Here is a 21339-nt window from a genome sequence, read left to right on the forward strand (position 1 = left end):
ACAGCTGTAAATTTAATAGCATTCAATGTTACAATGCTAAATTTAACAGTACGAGGATTTGTGTGCTAAATTGCTAATCCAAATTGCTTTACCGGCTTAAACACCAAGCGATTGGAGCTTATTTTTCAAAAATCGCGTTCATCCCTAAGCTAATTTAGCTAATTTAAAAACCTTAACTAGCTAGCTAATTTAACAAGCTAATTTACAAAGCTTAACTAGCTAGCTAATTTAACAAGCTAATTTACAAAGCGTAACTAGCTAGCCAATTTAACAAGGTAAGTTATAAAAGTTAACTAGCTAGCTAATTTAATAAGCTAATTTACAACTTAACTAGCAAGTTAATTTAACAAAATAATTTACAAAATTTAACTAGCTAGCTAATTTAATGAGTAACCTACAAAACTTACCTAGATAATTTAATAAGCAAATTTATAAAATTATAACTTAACTAGCAAGTTAATTTAACAAAACAATTTAATAAATTTAAATAGCTAGCTAATTTAATGAGTAATCTACAAAACTTACCTGGCTAATTTACAAAGCTTAACTAGCTAGCTAATTTAACAAGCTAATTTACAAAGCGTAACTAGCTAGCCAATTTAACAAGGTAAGTTATAAAAGTTAACTAGCTAGCTAATTTAATGAGTAACCTACAAAACTTACCTAGATAATTTAATATAATTTTATAAATTTAATAAATAAATTTATAAAATTATAACTTAACTAGCAAGTTACTTTAACAAAACAATTTAATAAATTTAAATAGCTAGCTAATTTAATGAGTAATCTACAAAACTTACCTAGCTAGATAATTTCATAAGCAAAATTATAAAATTTAACTAGCTAGCTATTTTATTGAGCTTTTTTTTTAAGATGTAACAAGCTAGCTATTTTAACTAGCTAATTTACCAAACTGAACTAGCTAGCTAATATAACAAGCTTAATTACAAAACTTAACTAGCTTATTTAATGAGGTAATTTACAACACTTAAAGTTAACTCGATATCTTCCAGTCCAGTTGCCTCCCTCAGGCAGTCTAGACTTCTTTCGAAACATACAGAAATGAACCGCGAGGGAATAAAATCACGATTGTGGAAAGAAGACTCGATCTTGCACAGACTTGCAACACTGTTCCGCGCTCACCTTGGACACGCCCACTTGGTAATCGCCTTTTTTGATTGGACACAGCTTTGTTAGCATGGTGACACAGTTGTCTCCGTCTGGAGGCGGGGTTTTCTTCAGCCCCAGCAGTGCTTTATACCTACAGAAAGCTCATGAGTGGGCTGTGAAGAATGATTCTGTAGACTGATAAACGAGCTAAACCCTAGTACATTTACCTGTTTAAGAATTTATGGAAAGCCATTCGGACCGGATAGCCTTCCTTTCTGATGAGGATGGTGTCCATAATTCCCGAGTATCTGAGCTGGGCTGCCACCAGTTCTGGCTCAAATATCCCCGGTTCCTACGATCCGAATAATGCGTAAATACTCAAATACACAAGGACACAGTTCACGTGAGCGTAAGAGTTAGCGTCAATAATCAGCATCCGTTAATTACCTTATTATTATTTGGCTTTATGCAGCGCACGAATAACGGGTTACACCTGAGAGAAAAGAGATCGTGAGGAACGTGATCCTGCAAGTGTGTGCGTGAACGTGTGTAAGTGTATGAGCCAAATTATTTATACACGTTTACACACATTGCACAAGTTTTTCCCGTGTGATGATTATGTGAATACATTGAGTGAACAACATGGGAGTGATTCATGTGAGAAAATCACAACTGAGAAATGTGAAAAATTAATGATGAAAAAATAAGCGAATTTGTATAAAAATCACATGTGAACATAAAAAACACATGCCCTAAATTTGAAAAAGTGAATCATGTGAAAATAAATGAATCATATGAAAGGAATTAAATAAAAACGCATACACTGCATTTGGAAAAAAAGAATCATGTAAAGTGAATCATGTGAAAATTCATGCATGAAAAAAAAAACAAATCGAATAAATTGTGGAAAACAATCACGTGAAAATGAATCATGTGTAAATATTTTTTACAATCCTGTAAAAAAAACGAATCATGTAAAAATCACTCATGACAATAAATGAATCGTGTAAAAATTACATTTGAATTGTGATTCATGTGTAAAATTATGATTCATGGGTTTGGATCATGAATCATGTGAAAAAGAAATGAATCTGGTAAAAAATCACGTATGAGAAATAAAAACAAATGTGGTACATTTGGAAATTAGGGGTTTAAATTCATGTGAAAATAAATTAACTGTGTAAATAAATGTGTGTGTGTGTGTTTGTAAATGAATAAATGTGTGTGTGCAATTAAATAATGTTTGTGTGAACACACATGTAAATAAATAAATAAATAAATGTGTGTGTGCACATGTGTGAATAAATAGTGTGTGTGTGTGTGTGTGTGTGTGTGCACGTGTGTAAATCAATGAATCATTCAATCAATCAATAAATAAATGTGTGTGTGTAAATAAATAAATAAATAAATAAATAAATAAATAAATAAATTTGTGTGTGTGTTTGTGTGTGTGTGTGTGGTGTGTGTGTGTGCTCGTGTGCGTGTGTGTGTGCGTGTGTGTGTGTGCGTGTGTGCGCGTGTGCATGTGTGCGTTTGTGTGCGTGTGTGTGTGCGTGTGTGTGTGCGTGTGTGTTTGTGTGTGCGTGTGTGTGCGTTTGTGTGCGTGTGTGCGTGTGTGTGTGTTTGTGTGTGTTTGTGTGTGCGTTTGTGTGCGTGTGTGTGTGTGCGCGCGTGTGTGCGCGTGTGTGTTTGTGTGTGCGTGTGCGTGTGCGTGTGTGTGTGTGCGTGTGTGTGTGTGTGTGTGCGTGTGTGTGTGTGACCTCTCCATCTTGTCCAGAAGCCCCTGTAGAGAGTGCTGGAACTTGGCAGCTACAGTAGAGGGCTGATAACGTCGAGTAACTGTGCTGTCTCTCCGCGTTCCGTTTTTCTGCTGATTTAACATCTCGCTATACTTTAGAAAGAGATTTGAAACCATCTGCATGCACACACACACACACACACACACATTTGCAAATGTTCCTCATGTGAAATACATGAAATTCTCACTTGAAAACAGGCGCTGTATTCAGAGATGTCGACCAAAAATCCAAAATATTTGAGTGGGGAAAGTTCCTCGTATTCAGAGTCGGGTTACGCACCTGTTTAAACTGATTTAAACTCCTCTGTAATGAAAACACTCTAAACTAACACCCAACATCACACTTTTCACTTTTATTAGTGAAGAATGATGAAATCGCATTTAATAAAATTATATTAATTTTAAGATAAAGTACACAAAATAGTAAAAGGCTGCAAAGTTACAGTAGTGGTTTTTAATTTTTATATCACTCACTCTCAAACACACACACACACACACACACACACACACACACACTCACCCGGTTGTGACTCTGCATAAACAACTCCAGCACCTCTTGTCGAACCTGATCGTAATTCTTATCCAGGAATTTCTGGACCTAAAAAAAAACAAACAACAAAATGTAAATAACAATCATAAAAAGAACAGTCCATTCTGATCTGCTGAAAATTACGTTCATAAAAACGTTTAACTTAAATTCTTTAATTTTTTAATTCTTGGTGAAGACCGTAATAGTGAAAGATTTTAGATATGGAAGCAAAAAAAAAAGACCTTAATATTTGTTAAAAAAACACTAAAAACAATTTAATTCTTAATAATGAAATTTAAACACCATTGAGTTCACAGCATTGCAATGAGAATCACTTTGAAAATGCCAGAATTTATTTGTTTTAAATTTACATCCTTGAAATTCATAGTAGTTTTATTTCAGTGTTCAGAGAGTCACATTTTAAAATAAAATTAAAAAAAATCATATATATATTTTTTTTTCAGTGTTCAATAATTCAGTGTTTCAGATATTCAAGCAACTGACATTTTAGATTTATCATGTTTAACTTTGACCTTAAATTAAAAATAAAGTTTAACTTAAGGATATTTTATTTTAAGAATAACATTAAATCTAAAAAAATTTCTATTTTAGCCAACAGAACATAACGCAATGATTATTTAAAAAAAAAAAAAAAAAGACATCACTGCTAAATGTTGAAGCTAAGAGGGGATTTACAATCGTTCTTTTTTTTTTCACAGAAAGCCACAAGTCACTTTTTTTATTATCAGTTTTTTTAAAAAAAAAAATAATCCCCCCACCACCACCTCACCTCTTCAGGCGACCTTGAAATCTTTGTTAAGGGCTGGTTAGGAATTATTTGTCCAAAATTATTTAAAACTTTCAAAAAATTAGAAGAATTCACTATTTAATACACTATTTAATTTCTAAGATTTTAGAAATGTTTTAAGATAGTATTTAAGACGTGATCTTTCATGTTTCTGGTGACATTAAGCAAATAAATAGCAATTGTTTTTACATGATCAGTGTGTTGGTGTCTTTAAATCTTTAAATACAATTTTTAGCTTAAAATGTTTGAACATGAAAGAGAGCTATATTTCAGTTCAGGTAAATCTATGTGGAAACAAATCTCCATGTGGAGAGTTTTCCTAGACTGCGCAAACATTTAGAGTTTAGAGTTGTAGCGTCGTCTGTACCTGATAAGTCACTCGTCCTGCGTAGTGCTTCACCGTGAACTCTGGCAGTGGCATTTTTGGCCTGGAGTAAAGCGGATTTTCTCCATGATGATAGTGGCACTTCTGAAGGAACGTGTGGTCAGTAGCCTGGCAGATATGGATACATTAAATAAATAAATATAAATAACTTCATTTTCTGTTACAAAGTGCTGACAGCGGAGATTTTAATTCATTAATGAATTGATTAATATGTTTATTTGGTCATCCAAGTCCCTGTGAATGAGCTGTTACTGTAAAATCAATAACATTTGAGAACAAGCACATTGATATAAACCTTTGAAATGAATGATCTTTTTTTTTTATTAATTCTGCATGAGAGTTAAGAAGATGTTAATACGTATTATTAATGTTATCAATATTAAAGTCTACTCATATATGAATCAGAGACTGTTAACATATACGAACGCTTTGAAATTATGACTTAAGTATTAATTGTGGATAAAGCGTCAGGTTAAAAACGTTACCTGAGGAAAGCAGCTCTGGTCATCGAGAATGCGGAGAATCCCATGGGGCTTAGCAGCAATGAGGTCTATGCAGGCCTTGTTGTCAGAGAAAGGCACTTCCTTCCAGCTGATTTGCTCTCGTACGTACTCCTCCTACGAAAATAACATATCCTGCTCAGGATCACGGTGGAGCTGGAATCTATCCCAGGAATACCAGACATGAGACAGGATCGGACGCCAACATTTGTTTTTTCATTCTATATACTCTTTTATTTGTTTTGCTATGTGTGTATATTTTGGTTTTGATTCTGTCTCCACCACTGTTTTTACACTGTTTAATTACCCTAATGTGTTCACCTGTTCCGTGTTTCACCTTAATTAGTTTGGTTACTCGCAACTTCATTTCTCATTCTTCTTGCGAAGTCTTGCCAATCATACTATGCGTTACTGAGTGCTGTTTTCTGGTTTTCCAACTGAGTATGGAGTATCCTTTTTTGATATTGCCTAGATGTGTATTGATCCTGGTGTTAAAATATCACAATAATACTCTGATTTCTCTAAATAAAACATACACGCTTGTGTCCTGCCCTCAGTAACCACACCTTAGACCTGGTTAGAGTCAGTGTGGATCCGGATCTCATCCCGGGAACACTGGATGTGAGATGGGAATAAACCCTGGACGGAATGCCGGGACACCTAGGGCAATTTAGCATAGCCTAGGCATGATTTTAGGAGGCGTAGAAATGTAGCCTGGCACAAAACGTAGCCGTTTCTATGCAAATTTTAAACAAGTGATTAACTACTGTTTAAATTAAAATTTTGCTGTGGAGTTGAGCCATCTGTTTTTAGCATTAATTACATCATGTACATTATAAAGTTTATCGAGTAAAGTTCTAGTGACTAGTGAATTCGTGCCCATGTTTTTAACTCACCTGTTCTTGCTTTAGAATGATTTTCGTGAAGAAGTACTGAAGCGTCTCATTAGCATAGTTGATGCAGAGCTGCTCAAAACTGTTAAATGCTAACTCCTGAAAACACAAACACAAACACAGCAAATAATAATTTACTAAATATTTCTATATGAAGGAGTGAGTTTGCGTGGTTGCGTGTAATCATATACCTCGAATCCGTAGATATCCAATATAGATATGGAGAGAGCCTCGTTTCTTGGGTACACACGACTGTTGATTCGCTCCGTTAACCAATGAAAGAGCAGGGAATAAAGGATCTTGGCAACGGCATCTCTATAAAGCAGAAAAAATTATAACTAATAAGTCATTTGTAAGGGAACATAAGGGAACACTATAGACTACTTACTATAGAAATGATTACGTATTAGAACATCCGCATTAATATTAACATTTGATTTGATTTGAGTGACTGTAAGAACCACCAATCAGAATGGAGAATGCAACAGAGCTGGGGGATAATAAGCTATATGTGGCTATGCGTATACTTCTGTTTGAGTATAGCATGTGTTTATGAGGATACCTGGCATCCACGGCACTCTCTACAGTCAGAGGAGTGTATATTTTCTCCTTCATTGCTTCCTGTTAAAAAAAAAAAAACAAAAAAACATCTATGAAAGTAAATTACTAGCGAACGTAATTCTTCTGCTGTAATTGATAGTGAAGTATAATTAGGAATTAGAACAAGAGCCTTAAGAAACAAGGGTGACACACACACACACACACACACCAGGTGAAACTGATACGGTGTTAGGTGATAGTTGATGTCAGCCTGATAGAGGTGTAAACTCAAACCCGCGGCCTGTGGATAACGGCTTTATTTATTAAAAGAGCAAGATGCTCAGCATGACACACACAAACATACACACAGGGGGTAATACAGGGATCACAGAACATTCAGAGACCTGAGGAGAAAGTGTAGTTGTGTAGAATTACCGCTAACCGCTAAACACATCCTACTGTAACTCAACTGTACGGCATGAACACGCTAGACTTTTAACAAATAACAAAGCTAACGCCAAACCAAGCTAATCAGTTAAAAGCATGGATTGGATTACTCTTGACTTGTTCATGATGAGATGATCTCATACTGATACTTGGGTGTTTAGCTTTTTTTTGGGGTTGCTGGACAAATACGGAGATTTAATCCAAACTCGAATAACGTCTTCATGGCGTGCAGTTCGTAGCTATATTCGTAATTTGTTCGTAAATCATTTGTAGGCGCATTTAAGCAAAAGAAATATTGTGTTCATGAAAATTTAGTTTCGTATCCCTACACGTATGCTCATGAGTTTGTGTAAATTCACGTACGTATAAAGAGACCTTGACTGATCAGCTTCGAATCAAGTTACTGTGAGTTTATGTACAGATTTAACAAAGTTTAATAAATATTTATTTCAGTTACGCACAAAAATTTTGTGAAAGAAAGCAATCCATAAATGAAGACAAATAAGATTCGCTGTTCAGTGAGGGCAATAGTAATGGCACCCTATAAAAGCAGGGAGGGTTTGTGTGTATCAATGGCGGCCGATGCGCTGCAATGGCTGAGCTGCATTACTGGAAGATTTAGCGCACGTCGTGTTTAGGAGGAACTCTTTCAACATTTAGTCGCCATTTTGTCAGTTTATAAGATATACAGTATGTTTATAAGATATATAAACATTTCTAAGATTCTACTTCTCACCCAAATTGTTATGCTAATAATATACTTTTTATATTAAATGAAAAGAATGCAAAACAAGAATTTTCAGTAGCGCGCCCAGACTTTTGGACTCCACACGCGTCTGAGAAGTTTCTCATGAACGTGTAATAAGACTTTAACGAGGGCTGACTTCATCCTCAGACATCACACCATGACGTAACACCGTTTCCTGACAGTCTCCTGAGAATCAGCCCTATTGAAGTCATTGAGCAAACCCCTGATCCAGTTACAGGGTTTCCGTAACACAAAACCTGCAGTAATTAAGCGTATCCTCCGGAGCCTGTTTGGCAACGAGCTCTGATCTCAAGATGTTATAACACGTTACATCTTCCTGTTTCTCTTTCACCCACTTGCAGTCATATTCTTTCATTCTCTGCATTGATTAGTGGAGATCTCTTTATGAATCGCGTGTGTGTTCAGGCAAAAAAAAAAAAAAAAAAAAAAGTTAAATAAACATCTCCTTACTCCAGGAGAAAACTCCACCATAACGAACAACAAGTACACACATTTTAGGAATGAAACGTAATAGAATAAGCATGGAAGTATTCGTATTATCTTACCGTCACTTTGTAGGTGATGGCTTTCTGCAGTCCTTCTGGAGAAATATGAAGCAGTTCGGCCACCACGCGGATCTCCTGAGCGCTTACAACACCGGCCGTTTCTTGCACGTCGGTCTAAATAAGAGGAAAAAGCTGTAGATAAAAACTCAGATGGGGTTTATGATGCTGGAAAATGACGTGTACGTGTGTACCACCTCGAGTCTGTGGAAGAAGACATTGCCCAGGTGGAGGATGGATGAAAGCACTCTGAACACACTGCTCTGGTCCTCAGGGCTGAAGCGGAGAATGTCCATGGCACTCTGTAACCTCCTGAAGTCCTCGCCATCGTCCTTTCCCTCGATCGCACAGTCACCACCCTGATATATTAGTGATGTCAGTTAGTGAGTTAGATGGTGCTATATATTCACACTCTGACTGTTCATATGTACTGCTAATTATTACAGATGGTTATAGTAACACAATGATGCTAAACACTAATTTGCGTTAAAAAAAATTGAAGTTGATTGTCATCCACAGCTCGAGTAGGAGACTCTATTCACAGGACAACCATAACTTGGACACTCCACAAAGCTGGGCTTTATGGAAAACTGGAGAGTCATATGAAATCCTGTTTGGAGTTTTCCAAAGGCATGTTGGAGACTCAAAGCAAACTAGTAGATAAAGGTTCTCTGGTCTGATGAAACCAAAGTTGAAATCTGTTTTGCTGGCACAAAGCGCTACATTTGGCAGAAACCCAACAAGCACACGGAGAACATCATCTCCACTTTGAAGCATGGTGGTGGTAGCATCATGTTCAGCGTTACCCTCGGCCTCTCGGTTGTTTCTCTGACTAATCCCCTTTTTACTGATTTTCACTGATTTTTGGTGGACAGTCTCCTCTAGACAGAATTGCAGTTGTGTCATATTCTTTTCTTCACTTTTTTTTTATTTTATTTTTTTTTTTAAATATGGATTTACTGTTGCTTTGCAAGATGTTCAAAGTTTGGGAGATTTTTTTAATAACCAAACCCAGATTGATACTTTGTCCCGGAATTGTCTTGAAAGCTCTTTGTTCTTCATGATGCTGTTTGTTTAACACACTCTTGGTTCTTCCAGGAACCGGTATATTTATATTCAGACACTTTAACTGTACACAAGTCAGGTTCATTCACGTCATTATCTGACTTGTGATCAGGACTGATGTCGGGGTTTCACAGCAGCAGACGGGGGAATATTATATGCTATCACAACATTTATGTTTATTATTTGTAAATAATTTTGCAAACAATATTGATTTTTCAATATATATTGACTTACGAACAGTACAGTGTATGTGCTTGGATTACTTGGTTCAGGTAGTAGTAGGTTTCAGCCTCCTGCAGGTAGAAGGCTCGTTTCAGGTGAACAGGAAGTCCGGCCAACATCTCGTAAAAAATGTGGTAGTTCCTCTCATTTTTTGCCTAAACACACACACACACACACACACACACACACACACTGCCATGAACATAAACTGCACCCTATTAGTTCTTTTGTGTCTATGATCTCTTAAAGTACGTTTAAAAGAAATAAAAACTTTTATTGTCCCACACCTGAAAAACAATCCTGGACTTCTCCAGTAGATACTGTGAAGTTATGGCACCGCTTATCACTCCTCTTTAACATGGAAGGAAAAAAAAATCTGCGTTTATTAACATGTAAGATGGTCCACACACACACACACACACACACACACAGAAACAGCTTCTCCTCCTGTACTAAACCCTAAATAGACTCCACACACCTGAAACATCTTCAGCTCACAAACACTAAAGTGAACATCAAAGCAGTGACTCACTCCTCCAGAAAGATCTCAACAAACTTCCCAAAGCGACTGGAGTTGTCATTCCGCACCGTTTTGGCATTCCCAAAAGATTCCAGCAGAGGAGTTGCTTCCAGGATCTGGTGTTTTGAGCATTCTAGTTAGCGCTGAGTTCACAGTGAAAATAGCGAATTTAAAAAACAACCTTAAACCTCACCTCAATCTGTGAGGATGAGAGCGTGAAGGATAAAAACAAAAAGGATGACATGGTAGTTTGGATTATAACAGGAACAGACATACAGTACAGCTCTATAAGCACATGGGGGAGTTTTATTAAAGGAAAATAATCAACGACAGGGTGGTGTGATGTGGCCCGATTCTGAGTAGTGTTACTGTTACCACCCTGAGGTTGATTATTTTCCTATAATAGCACATCCTGAAGTGGTTCAATCCTCTTATACTACAGCAATTTGCCTATTTTTTATTAATTAAAGAATGACACATTGTACTTTTTATTCATTTAGAGTTACATTTAATGTCGTGGAACGACCATGAAACAAGCTACTTAGTAAGTCGCAACTAAAATCAGTCGTTCCTTCATCAGCCTCTCTTTTTTCTCTCTCTTGAAGTTTATAAGACAAAAAAACTGCAGCTTGAGTACCTGTTGTGTAACGTTTCGCTCGTGGTGTATGGCAGTGAGGTATCTGAGGACCAGTTTGGTGGCTTCCGTTTTTCCGGATCCACTCTCTCCACTGAAACATGAACACAATAACACTGCAAAGAGTTTTAAATGTTGCAAGAAAAGTTTCGACGTTTGACTGACATACCAGAGTTGGCGACTTAAATTCAAGAGTTATGTCTACATTTAAGCATGGAAAGTTCACTGTATTTAGAATTGAATGAGAAGATAGCGAGCGCTGAAATAAATCTAACAGGAGTATATTGCCAATATATATTTTTCTAACCTGATGATAATGCACTGGTTCTGCTTGACGTCCATCATTGTTGTGTAGGCAAGGTTCGAAATTGCAAAGAGGTGACTAGAACAAATGCAAAGAAACCAAATTAGGACCCGAATCTTATTTGAATTTTTCATCTGAACTGCCTAGAACGCTGCTCTTGTTCTGTTAAATTATTAGGGACAGTCAAATGTAAGTAACCTAGAATATACCAGGTATCATTTCTGGCTCTGAGGTCACTCTATCTTTAAACAACACACTAACACACAGCAAGACAATCTCTAGCTTATTCTCACATTACAAGATGTGTCCATCTATTCAGTTCGTAACAAGACAGCAGGTTAAAGAAATATGAGACAGTCACTGTCTCTCTCTCTCTTTATCACACATGCAGTGTTGCCAACTTAATGCCATCGTCACTAGGGTTAGTCACTTTTTAGACCGCTTTATTTCAAAAACAAGCCTAGTGAAAAATCTAGTGACTTTGAGCAGATGTTAGTGACTGTCCTGCACTTGATACAGCTCTCAAGCTCACATCCCAGCTGCTGGTTACACAAGTTGAGGAAGCAGGTTCACTCGACTCAACACCTGTGTGTAAAGCGATCAATCAGCCAAATGACCAATCAATGATCACCATTGTTCCCAATGACAAATCACAGATCATCCCTGTTCCCAGTGACCAATCAATGATCACCATTGTTCCCAATGACCAATCACTGATCACCATTGTTCCCAACAACCAATGATCACCATTGTTCCCAATGACAAATCACTGATCACCATTGTTCCCAACAACCAATCACTGATCACCATTGTTCCCAACAACCAATCACTGATCACCATTGTTCCCAACAACCAATCACTGATCACCACTGTTCCCCATGACCACTTATTATTTCTAATGATCAATTACTGATCACCATGTTTACCAACAACCGATGACTGCGTATGCATCATATGCAAATGATCAAGATGATTCAATTAATATGCAAATTATTCTATGACATCATCCAGCGACTTTTAGCAACTAGCATTTGTTAGCAATTTTCCCCTGAAATAAGTTGGCAACACAGCACAAATGAACTTTTCCCATCAATTTTGAAAATAATACATCTTTCTTGTCATATGCAAAATGCAGTGGCTGTATTAATAATGCCGGAAATGCTACAGTAGTGTTTACACAGTAGTGCAGGTTTGTGGCAGTTTTGTGCACATGAAGCTGTGTAATTGAGTTTTACACTCACGGTGGGTTTTCCCCTAAGCCATGACCATTATACTGCAGGACCATGTCTGTTCCATAGATGTTCAGTAACTTGTATGGATTCACTGATAGCAGAATACAGCCGATATAAGTCTAGGAAAAAGGAAGAGAGTGGAAAAAAGCTCACAAAACACAAAAGTTACTGCTAAAGTAGGCTAAAAACCCACTAAATATCTGATATTGTAGCAGCATTAAAATAAAACTCTTTCTTAGCAATGCCATAAAGTTGAAATTATCACAAATTCAATGAATCAACAATCGAATATAACTTACATTATTATTACATTTCTATTATCACATTTAATTTGTATTAAGTACATTCGAAAACTCTTTAGTGCTGGCGTGCTGTTATAGGAAAGTAATCAACAATAGGGTGCTATGAAGAGAAGTTAATATTACCATCCCAAAGGTTTTTTTTTTCTGTAAAAGCATGTCCTGAATTTACAAAGTGCTGACACTGGAGACTCCTTTCATCAGTGCCGAATAAATGTCTCCATAACGTCATATCAATGATGACATGTTTTTCATTGTTACGTACAAATCCTTATGAATGAGTTACTATAGAAACGATAACATATTAGAACAAGCAACTTTATATATTAATATAAACCTCTGATTTGCAGCTGCACTATTGTCAGAGCTGCTGGTATAGAAAATTTATCACCCTTCCAACCAACCAGAATCCAGAATTCAACAGTGCTGTGGTATAACCCCATTTGAAACAGTATGTTGACTCACGTAGATGAGCTCCTGGTTAAAGCGAGTGTTCAGGTTCATTAAAACAGCTGCTTCTGTTAATTCCCTAGGGGGAAGGTAAAGTCAATCATACATTTTAATGTAATTTAATCAAATAAATACTTTCTCATTTTTGTAGAGTATTTCTCTGTGCATTTGTATGTATATGTTTATTTTGGTTTTCTTACTCCAACTGTGTCATGTCCTCAAGTCCATCAGCTTCTCTTTTCTCTCTGTAACTCATGGTAGGCAGACTTCTTATAGAATACATCTGTTTACAAAACAGGAATTAGTCATCTTCACTCATATAATTGTGATCCTTATACTTTACACCAGTGGTAAAGCATGTCACCATTTTAATTATTTTCATTGTGCTGAAGTCATCTTAATCTGATTTCATTTATATTAATTGTAACTCTAACTCAAACTTTTAAAGATCTCTTTAACAAATTAGGTCAGTGGGCAACCATGCTGGCAAGAGCCACATCCACGTCAATGCAGAGATACCAGCTGTCAATGAGGTAACCTGAGCATGGATACAATCAGTCTTGTAAATCTCATCTGACATCCCATGTATTCAAAGAGTCTGCAGCTAAACCCTGCTGGAGATAGATAAGCTTCGCTAGGCCTTTTGAGCAAGCTCAAAGCCACACAGACTTTCAGCAGTGACCTTTCCATCATTACCAACAGGTAAAACTATACCAGGATTGCGTAAATTAAATTTATTATCTATAAATCTATCTCACATGAGCTAAATCCACTACAAATGCAGAACCTATAGAGTCAGGTTTCTGAAACGTTTATTAGATGTTGAGAATTAAAGAATGCTGGGAGGAACTACATTTTTGGCTGGTATTCATCTGAATAAGTATTTCTATGATTTCATTTTACAAATTTAAAACTCTAGAAAAACAGCAAAAAATCTTAAAACTGTAATGAGATTGGCTCCTCAACCACATATCAAAAGAAAGTAAGTAAACTGGGTTACCTTATCATACCACTGGCCTGTGGGCTCCCCCTCCCGATCTGGTACCCACTGCACCTCACCTTGCCTGGACCCAGCACCAGTAGGTGGTGGAGAGAGGTGGTCTACCATGTTTTCGTCGCGGTACATAGACCACTTGGTAAGATTCTGTACAGTTCCATGAGGTAAAACTCTCTCTGCAGCCCACACATCCTCTGCACTTTGTCCCTCCCTGGCATTCATAGCCCAATGTTCATCAGGACGTTTTCTTTGTGGGGACACAATTGCATATCTGCCATCCGGCCCAATAATCAATCCGGATGCCGTAACAGTAGATAGGGTTGAAGGCAGCTGGTAGGAGGCATTCTTTAGGTTAGTGTTTTTCAGAACATTCTTCAGTTGAGGTGTCGATGAAACTGCAAAACCTTGCCTGAGAATGGATTCATTAGGCAAACGGTAAACAGCATCACGAAGATTTTGGTTTAAAAGAGCTTCTGAAAGTTTTGGTTTGGTTGTATGACTCTGAGGATCCGCTGATATAATAGAATCATCTGGCAGTCGGTATGAGGCTTTGCGAACGCTTTCATTTTTCAAGGCCTCTGACAGGTTTGGACTGGTTGATTTAGCACTTAAAAAAATGGATTCATCTGGAAGCCTAAAGGAGGCCTTTTTGATGTGTGCATTTTTAAGGGCACCGACCAGGCTTGGTGAGTGTACTGGATTAGCACTGATTATACTGCCATCAGGTAGCCTATACATAGCGTGACGCATGTTTGGATTCTGCAGAGCACCTGCCAAATTAGGAGAAGGTGTAGTAAGCTGTGTGGTTATAATAGACCCATCTGGCAATCTATAACTAGCATTCCGCATCTGTGTGTTCTGAAGTGCATGTGCTAAATTTGGGGAGGTAGGTTTTGACTGGCCATAATCAGGAAAAATAATTGTGCCATCACCTAATCTATAGGATGCATTTCGAATAATTGGGTTCTGAAGTGCACTTGACAGGGCTGGAGAAGTTGGTTCCACTTGATGCTCTGTAAAAATAACTGTTCCATCTGGCAGCCTATAGGATGCATTTCGAATGCTATTGTTTCTAAGTGCATTGGAAAGATTGGGAGATACTGGCTTCTGGTAGTAATCTGTAATAACTGAATTGTCTGGAAGTCTGTAGGAAGCATTTTTAATGTTTGGATTCTGCAAAGCACTGGATAGATTTGGAGAAGAGTGTTGTTGTTGCTGTTGTTGAAGGGAGTCTGTGGTGATTATAGTTCCATCTGGAAGTCTATAAGAGGCATATCTCAGGTTTGCGTTATCTAAGGCATTTGAGATGTTTGGAGATAAGGGTTGTTGTAGTTGGGGCTCCACACTTATTATGGTACCATCTGAAAGTCTGTAGGAAGCATTCCGAACCTGTTGATTTCGTAAAGCATTTGTGAGCATTGGAGAGGTTGCTGGAGCCACCATTTGATTGCCATGTACCAATGTGCCACCTGGCAGATTGTAGGTTGCACCACGAACTTGAGGATTATGCAGTGCATCTGACAAATTAGGGCTCTGGGTATAACCCCTCATGGGAACATAGGAGTAGGTTTTCCTTGGATGAGACAGTTGTGTTTGGTAAGAAGCCTTCTGGATTTGTTGGTTTTGTATAGCATTTGAGAGAACTGGTGATCTTCTTGGGCTAGGGGCATATCTGGATCCTCTCCCTTGTAAATGTGTCCGGTAAGTAGCATTTCGGACATTGGGGTTTTGAAGAGCATTGGTGAGGAGGGGGCCAGGGCCTGGCTCCTCTATGTAATCATACTGTGACACAACTGGTGAGTAGGAAGAAGAAGGCATCTGTAAGACTGATTTGTATGAGGCATTATGAAGGTAAGGATTTTGAATAGCACTAGACAGTGTTGGAGATGCAGGCTGACCTGGACCCTGTACAAGCACTTCTGTTTCAGGAGCATATGGTGACATTGACGGCTGTAATGATGGTGAGCCAGGAAGCTGTGCCACTTCAGGTGCATATGGAGAGCCTGGTCTTTGCAGGGGTGAGACGAAAGATGCTTCACGAACCTGAGTATTTTGCAAAGCATTTGATATAACAGGCGATGCTAGTGTTTCTGGGGACCGCTGTAGAACAGTATGTGGCACTGGTGCTACTTGAGGTACAGAGAAATAAGTAGCGTTACGCAAATGTTGATTTTGTAATGCATTTGATAATTGGGGTGAAAATAGTTGCTCAGGAAATGGTTGCTGTATACCAGTGACTTCAGGGGTATAAGGTTGCACAGGTTGCTGGAAGGGTGATTTATAAGATGCATTACAAATACTTTGATTTTGTAAAGCACTGGTGACCATGGGTGTTTGAGGCACATTTATCATTTGATCAAATTCCACAGGGACTGGTTCTATTGCAATAGGGTAGGGAGATGCTTCGGACATCTGAACATTTTGAAGAGGACTTGTGATGATAGGTATGGGTGGTGCATGAGGGGAAGGAGTACGCATTGTTAATGGTGAGCCATGTTTGATAGAGGGGTGAGGGGAAGTTGGCCTGGACAGATGCCTAATGGAAGGTTGGGGTGATATAGGACCAATGTGTTTTAGAGAAGGCTGTGGTGAAGGAGGTCCTTGCCTCAGACCCTGCCTGGCCATCAGAGGACGACCAAGACCCACTGGTCTTCGTGTATTCAGTGTATTCCGTGTGGGACCTGCTCGTCCTGGGGGAATGAAGTGCCTCTGTTCCATAATGACCATTCCAGGGTGTTGACCTGGAAGCTTTGGGGAAGCTCTGATGTCCTGAGCCATAACTGATCTGTTGCTACGTATGGATGCCCTGGAAGGAGGCATGTTTTTGGTTGAAGCACCCAAACGACCCATTTGACCTAGAGAGGGTTTTACTGTTCCCATGGGAATGTTTGGACGCCCCATTCCACGCAGTTGACCACGGGGTGATCCCAATGGGGGTGGGTTCCTTATAAGACGGGTTGACCTACGGGAGAAGCTGGGTGATGGTGATCTTTGTCCAGCTGGCAGAGGAGGCTGAGGAGACTCTGAAGCAATTGGAAAACTTCTCCTTGAAGGTGTAGGTGATGATCTGTGAGCTGCAAATGGGGAGCGTGGCCTATTGGAGTCCATCTGCTGAACACTGCCCACAGGGCGCCTACCCATTTGAGGAGAGGGTGGGGGACTCATTTGCCTAGGAGGAGATGTGGAACCTTGAAGCTTCCTGCCACCAAATGGACGATGAGTAATTGATGGTGAGGAAACTGGGCTGGATCTTCTTATTGAGGCACGGGGAGAATGGGGTGGGCTTTGCTTGCGGATGGAACCATGAGCAGAAGCTGGAGGGCTTGTGTGAAATGAGGGCATTCGACTAGGCATTCGCCGGACCATAGGAATAGGGGAAGACTTGGCTTTTATGAATGAGGCCTGAGGCTGGAAATGACTAAAGGCTCCTGGAGAAGCAGGTGGGCTGACTTTTCTCTGTCCAAATGGGGAAGGTGGGCGGTGAACCTGTGGAGATGACATCCCTCTTAGTGGAGATGGAGGCACATCCCTAACTCCAAATCCATGTATGGAGGGCTGTGGAGAGGGGTTCTGTCTTCTCCGTATAGAGGGCTGAGGAGAGGAATGAAAGCTTTGTTTCTGCATGGGAACATGGGGCGGGCCCACATCCATTAATGGCTCTGTGAATCTTTCTCTTGCTAACATAGGGGACGGGGGTCTCTGTACTGGGGAAGCCATCATTCCCATGGACCTCCTGCTTGGTGTAGGTGAGGGAGGGAAAGCACCACCATGGGCCATGGGTGACATATGTGGAGACTGAATGTTAGGGCTCACAAACCCCTGAGGACTATTAGCATGCTTAATTAACATTGCAGTTGGTGTGGGAATCTGAGGTAAGCCTGGATGTAGCAGTTCTTGTGTATGTACTGATGCAGGAAAAGCACCATCCATAAGTGCATCAGGAATGTATTGTACATTTTTATAATGAATCTGTGACATCTCTTCAGGGTCGTATTGTGGTGGCAATGGAAGTTCAACTGCTATCCTTTCTTTACCAAAAATCTTTACTTGAGGCCTTGGAACTCTGAACATGTTGCCTTGAAGATCCATTGGCTCTACAGAAACATCATTAAACTCATCACCCTCCATGACATCATGCATTGTATAACTATATGGTTGGTACATGTTATAGGAAGATTCAAGATACGGGGTAACCCCTGATTCACTGTAATTAAACTGGTAGTCCTGGAGATATGGATCTTCATAAGCTCCATATGAAGTCATGTATGGATCAGCTGCTCCAACTTCACCATATGGATTGTCATAGAATTCCTGGGGGTCATCATAGTAATCAAACTGACCCTGGTCATAAAACTCTGTTTCATCTCCATAAGGTTCATAAAAATCCTCCATTAGATACTGGTTCTCATCATAGTATTCCATACTATCAGTATAATATGGATCTATCAGATGCTGTTGCCCATAATACTCCATCTCCTCTGGGTAGTAGTCCATTTGATGTTGTGTAGAATATGTGTTATAGTAGCCCATACCATCATCATAATACTCTCCCCCATTCTGTATGTCCATGTGTGGGTTGTAGTATTCATCATCAATTTCATAATAGCCTTGATCATGCGACTGTTCTTCATAGTACTCAACAGGATCTTCATACCAATTTGTGTTTCTCTGCAATGACTGTCTGTTAAATGCACCGGTTCTCATTCTACCCTGGTTATTATAGTCATATTCATCAAAATCATGTTCATATGCATAGTTGTGATGCCCATGAGGTCCTCGCATGCTTGTTTGTCGACTTCCCCCAGGAAACCGTTTGGTGCTTGACTGTCCCCTGCGGCCATGATTTCTGTTAAATGGTCTCTGTTTCAATTTTGTTGAGAGGAACTTCTTAGTTAGCCAGTTTGTTGCTCCAGCAACTTTCCCCAATATCCGACTTTGGTTTTTAAAATTTGACTCATCATCGGCATTCTTTTTTCCAAAAAGTCCTTTGAAAAACCCTGATTTCTTCTCTGCTGGTTTGTTGCCACCAATTCTAAGTAACATGTAGGATGGCTTGCGTCCCGACGGGTTATTTTGTTCCTTCTCTTTTTTCTTTTTCTTACTGGCATTGAAGCGCATCAGAAGCCTTGGGGCATTCTTCAAAACAGACTTCCTTCTCTTTTTTCTGACCACAAAACTCTTTTGCTTGCCAAGTCCGAGAAACAATCTAGATGTACTTTTTAGTCGCTTCTTTGAGCTCTTCCCAATTCCAGGGAAACCAAATAGTTTCTTTGTAGGTTCTGGTGCTGTCTCAGGTGGAACCTCATCTTTCTTTTTTGCCTTTTTCTTTGTTCCTTCTGCCTCAGGTTTAGATTTGGATTTATGGGCATCTTTTGATTTCTTTTTTCCTTTCCTATCTTCTTCACTTTCTTCATTTTCCTCCTCTTCCTCATCCTCTTCATCCTCTTCATCTTCCTCGTCATCTGATGCAGCATGTTTTGATTTGGACTTTCCCTTTGCTGCTTTGCCTTTAGCGCCGGCCTTTCCATGTCCACGCTTGTGTGTGTCCTCTTCTGACTCTTCATCCCTTTCTTCATCATCACTTAACTCATCCTCAATCGGCTCTGCATCTGACCCCTCTTCTGACTCACTAACCACTTTCGCCCCCTTTCCTTTGTCCTTTCCTTTCTTTCCATCATCTTTTCCTTTACCTTTGGATTCTTCTTTTCCTTTTTTCTTATCATCCTTTCCTCCCTTCTTGTCATCTTTAGCCCCCTTTTTGTCATCTTTCCCTTTTTTTTCTTCCTCTTTGCTTTTTTCTGGCTCTGCTTTCCCTCCTTTTTTGGCTGCTGACTTTGAGTCACTCTTTTTGCCTGGCATTTTGTCCCTTTTCTATTTTGCAGCTTCACAAAAAGAGATAAATTAAAACTTCAGCATATAAATTCTAAATATATGTAACAACATTTAACTATATTTAGAGACAAATTTGTTCATAAATTGTTCACAGGATCATTTACACAAGAAATGTGGAATGAATCCAGTAAGTTCAGAAAAATCCCGTTCAGAAAAATGTTTATATCTTATAGAGAATGTTTATATCTTATAGAGAACTCTAAAAAAATAATTACATAGAAGGAAACCCACTCATGTGAACCTCGATTGGCTTGTATAATTCAGGGTTTACTGCAATGTTATTTTTTACAGATTACTCTGACAAGTTTAAAAATTTTTACTTAATTCAAATATACACACAAATTTTGTGAAACTCTGTCACTTCATATTAATTATTTCAAGGAAAGCAATCCAAAACAAATTCATAAAATAAGACAAATATGACTAGCAATTCTGAACTGCATTACTGGAAGATTTAGCACACGGCATGCTAAGGAGGTGCGCTTTCACTGTTCAGTTGCCATTTTGTTGTTTTCATCTCTGTTAGCTTTGCTATTTATGAGGATTTTGGGGGCGTGGCAAAATGTAAATCAGCTGTGCCATTAATGCGCTTAGTAATTTGTTGATGATTGGAATTTATCAACATACACACATGTGTACAAAGAAAATCAGCATTATCAAAACTTTTGTAAATCTGGCAGATACCAATGAGGCCCATTACGTAAAAGGGTTCTTATGTTTCTTACATTAAAGATAAAAAGTCATGAAACCTCAATTTTCTAAACAACTTTTCTTACCTTAGGATGCGCTCACACTTTTTAAGGTGGGGTGATGTGTCCTGTCTGGATTGTAATTGCATAAATGTTTGTCCTCATGGTTCCTCTTCTCTGAGCAAAAAGAGTTGCGTGAGAGAAGCGAGTTCCTCCAATGAAGTGAGTTCTCTATAACCCTCTATTCCCACACTCATCCACACATTCTTTTCTTCTATCTATTACTTGAGAGGCAGAGGTCCCGTTGCAAAGAGCATAAAAAGGACATGACTAGTTCCTGGATTTGACCGGATCTGCTTGGTTAGACCGTTCATGAGTGACTTAGCGAGGGTGATGTAACTGTGTCAGAGGATCTGTGTCAGTGTTTGTGCTGTTGTGGGACTGTAGAAGGAGCATTAATTTGTCAGATCTTCTTGCCTTGATGTAACTTTAGCTCAGGTCTCATTCCAACATGAATAATGTAGGCACAGAGAGACAGAGAAAGAGTGAGAGACAGCGAAAAGAGAGGGAGAGAGAGAGAGAGAGAGAGAGGGAGGGAGGGAGGGAGGGAGATGGATTCACATCAATCTCAAAACTAAACCGGATGCAGCGCTTTCAAACACTACAATAATACTTCACACAGGTTTATAGTAGTCCTGAGTGCTTATAACTAAA

At 38.8% G+C, this 21339-nt stretch overlaps 1 protein-coding gene across 1 annotated transcript in view; it reads right to left on the bottom strand.

Annotated features, from left to right (window-relative positions):
• myo15ab (myosin XVAb) overlaps positions 1–14431 on the bottom strand; it is a 40474-nt gene extending 26043 nt beyond the window's left edge. The window contains 22 exon segments of the mRNA XM_053229654.1: positions 1144–1261; positions 1338–1462; positions 1558–1603; positions 2871–3025; positions 3429–3506; positions 4613–4738; positions 5116–5247; positions 6027–6122; positions 6215–6338; positions 6586–6644; positions 8325–8438; positions 8519–8680; positions 9650–9763; positions 9896–9959; positions 10141–10244; positions 10322–10327; positions 10766–10856; positions 11070–11144; positions 12308–12417; positions 13063–13126; positions 13248–13330; positions 14048–14431. Coding sequence (XP_053085629.1) covers positions 1144–1261; positions 1338–1462; positions 1558–1603; positions 2871–3025; positions 3429–3506; positions 4613–4738; positions 5116–5247; positions 6027–6122; positions 6215–6338; positions 6586–6644; positions 8325–8438; positions 8519–8680; positions 9650–9763; positions 9896–9959; positions 10141–10244; positions 10322–10327; positions 10766–10856; positions 11070–11144; positions 12308–12417; positions 13063–13126; positions 13248–13330; positions 14048–14266 — 2265 coding nt within the window. The 5' untranslated portion in view covers positions 14267–14431.
• Between the last annotated feature and the right edge of the window lie 6908 nt (positions 14432–21339).

Source organism: Pangasianodon hypophthalmus, chromosome 26 (genome assembly GCF_027358585.1).
Source record: "Pangasianodon hypophthalmus isolate fPanHyp1 chromosome 26, fPanHyp1.pri, whole genome shotgun sequence".
Lineage (NCBI taxonomy): Eukaryota > Metazoa > Chordata > Actinopteri > Siluriformes > Pangasiidae > Pangasianodon > Pangasianodon hypophthalmus.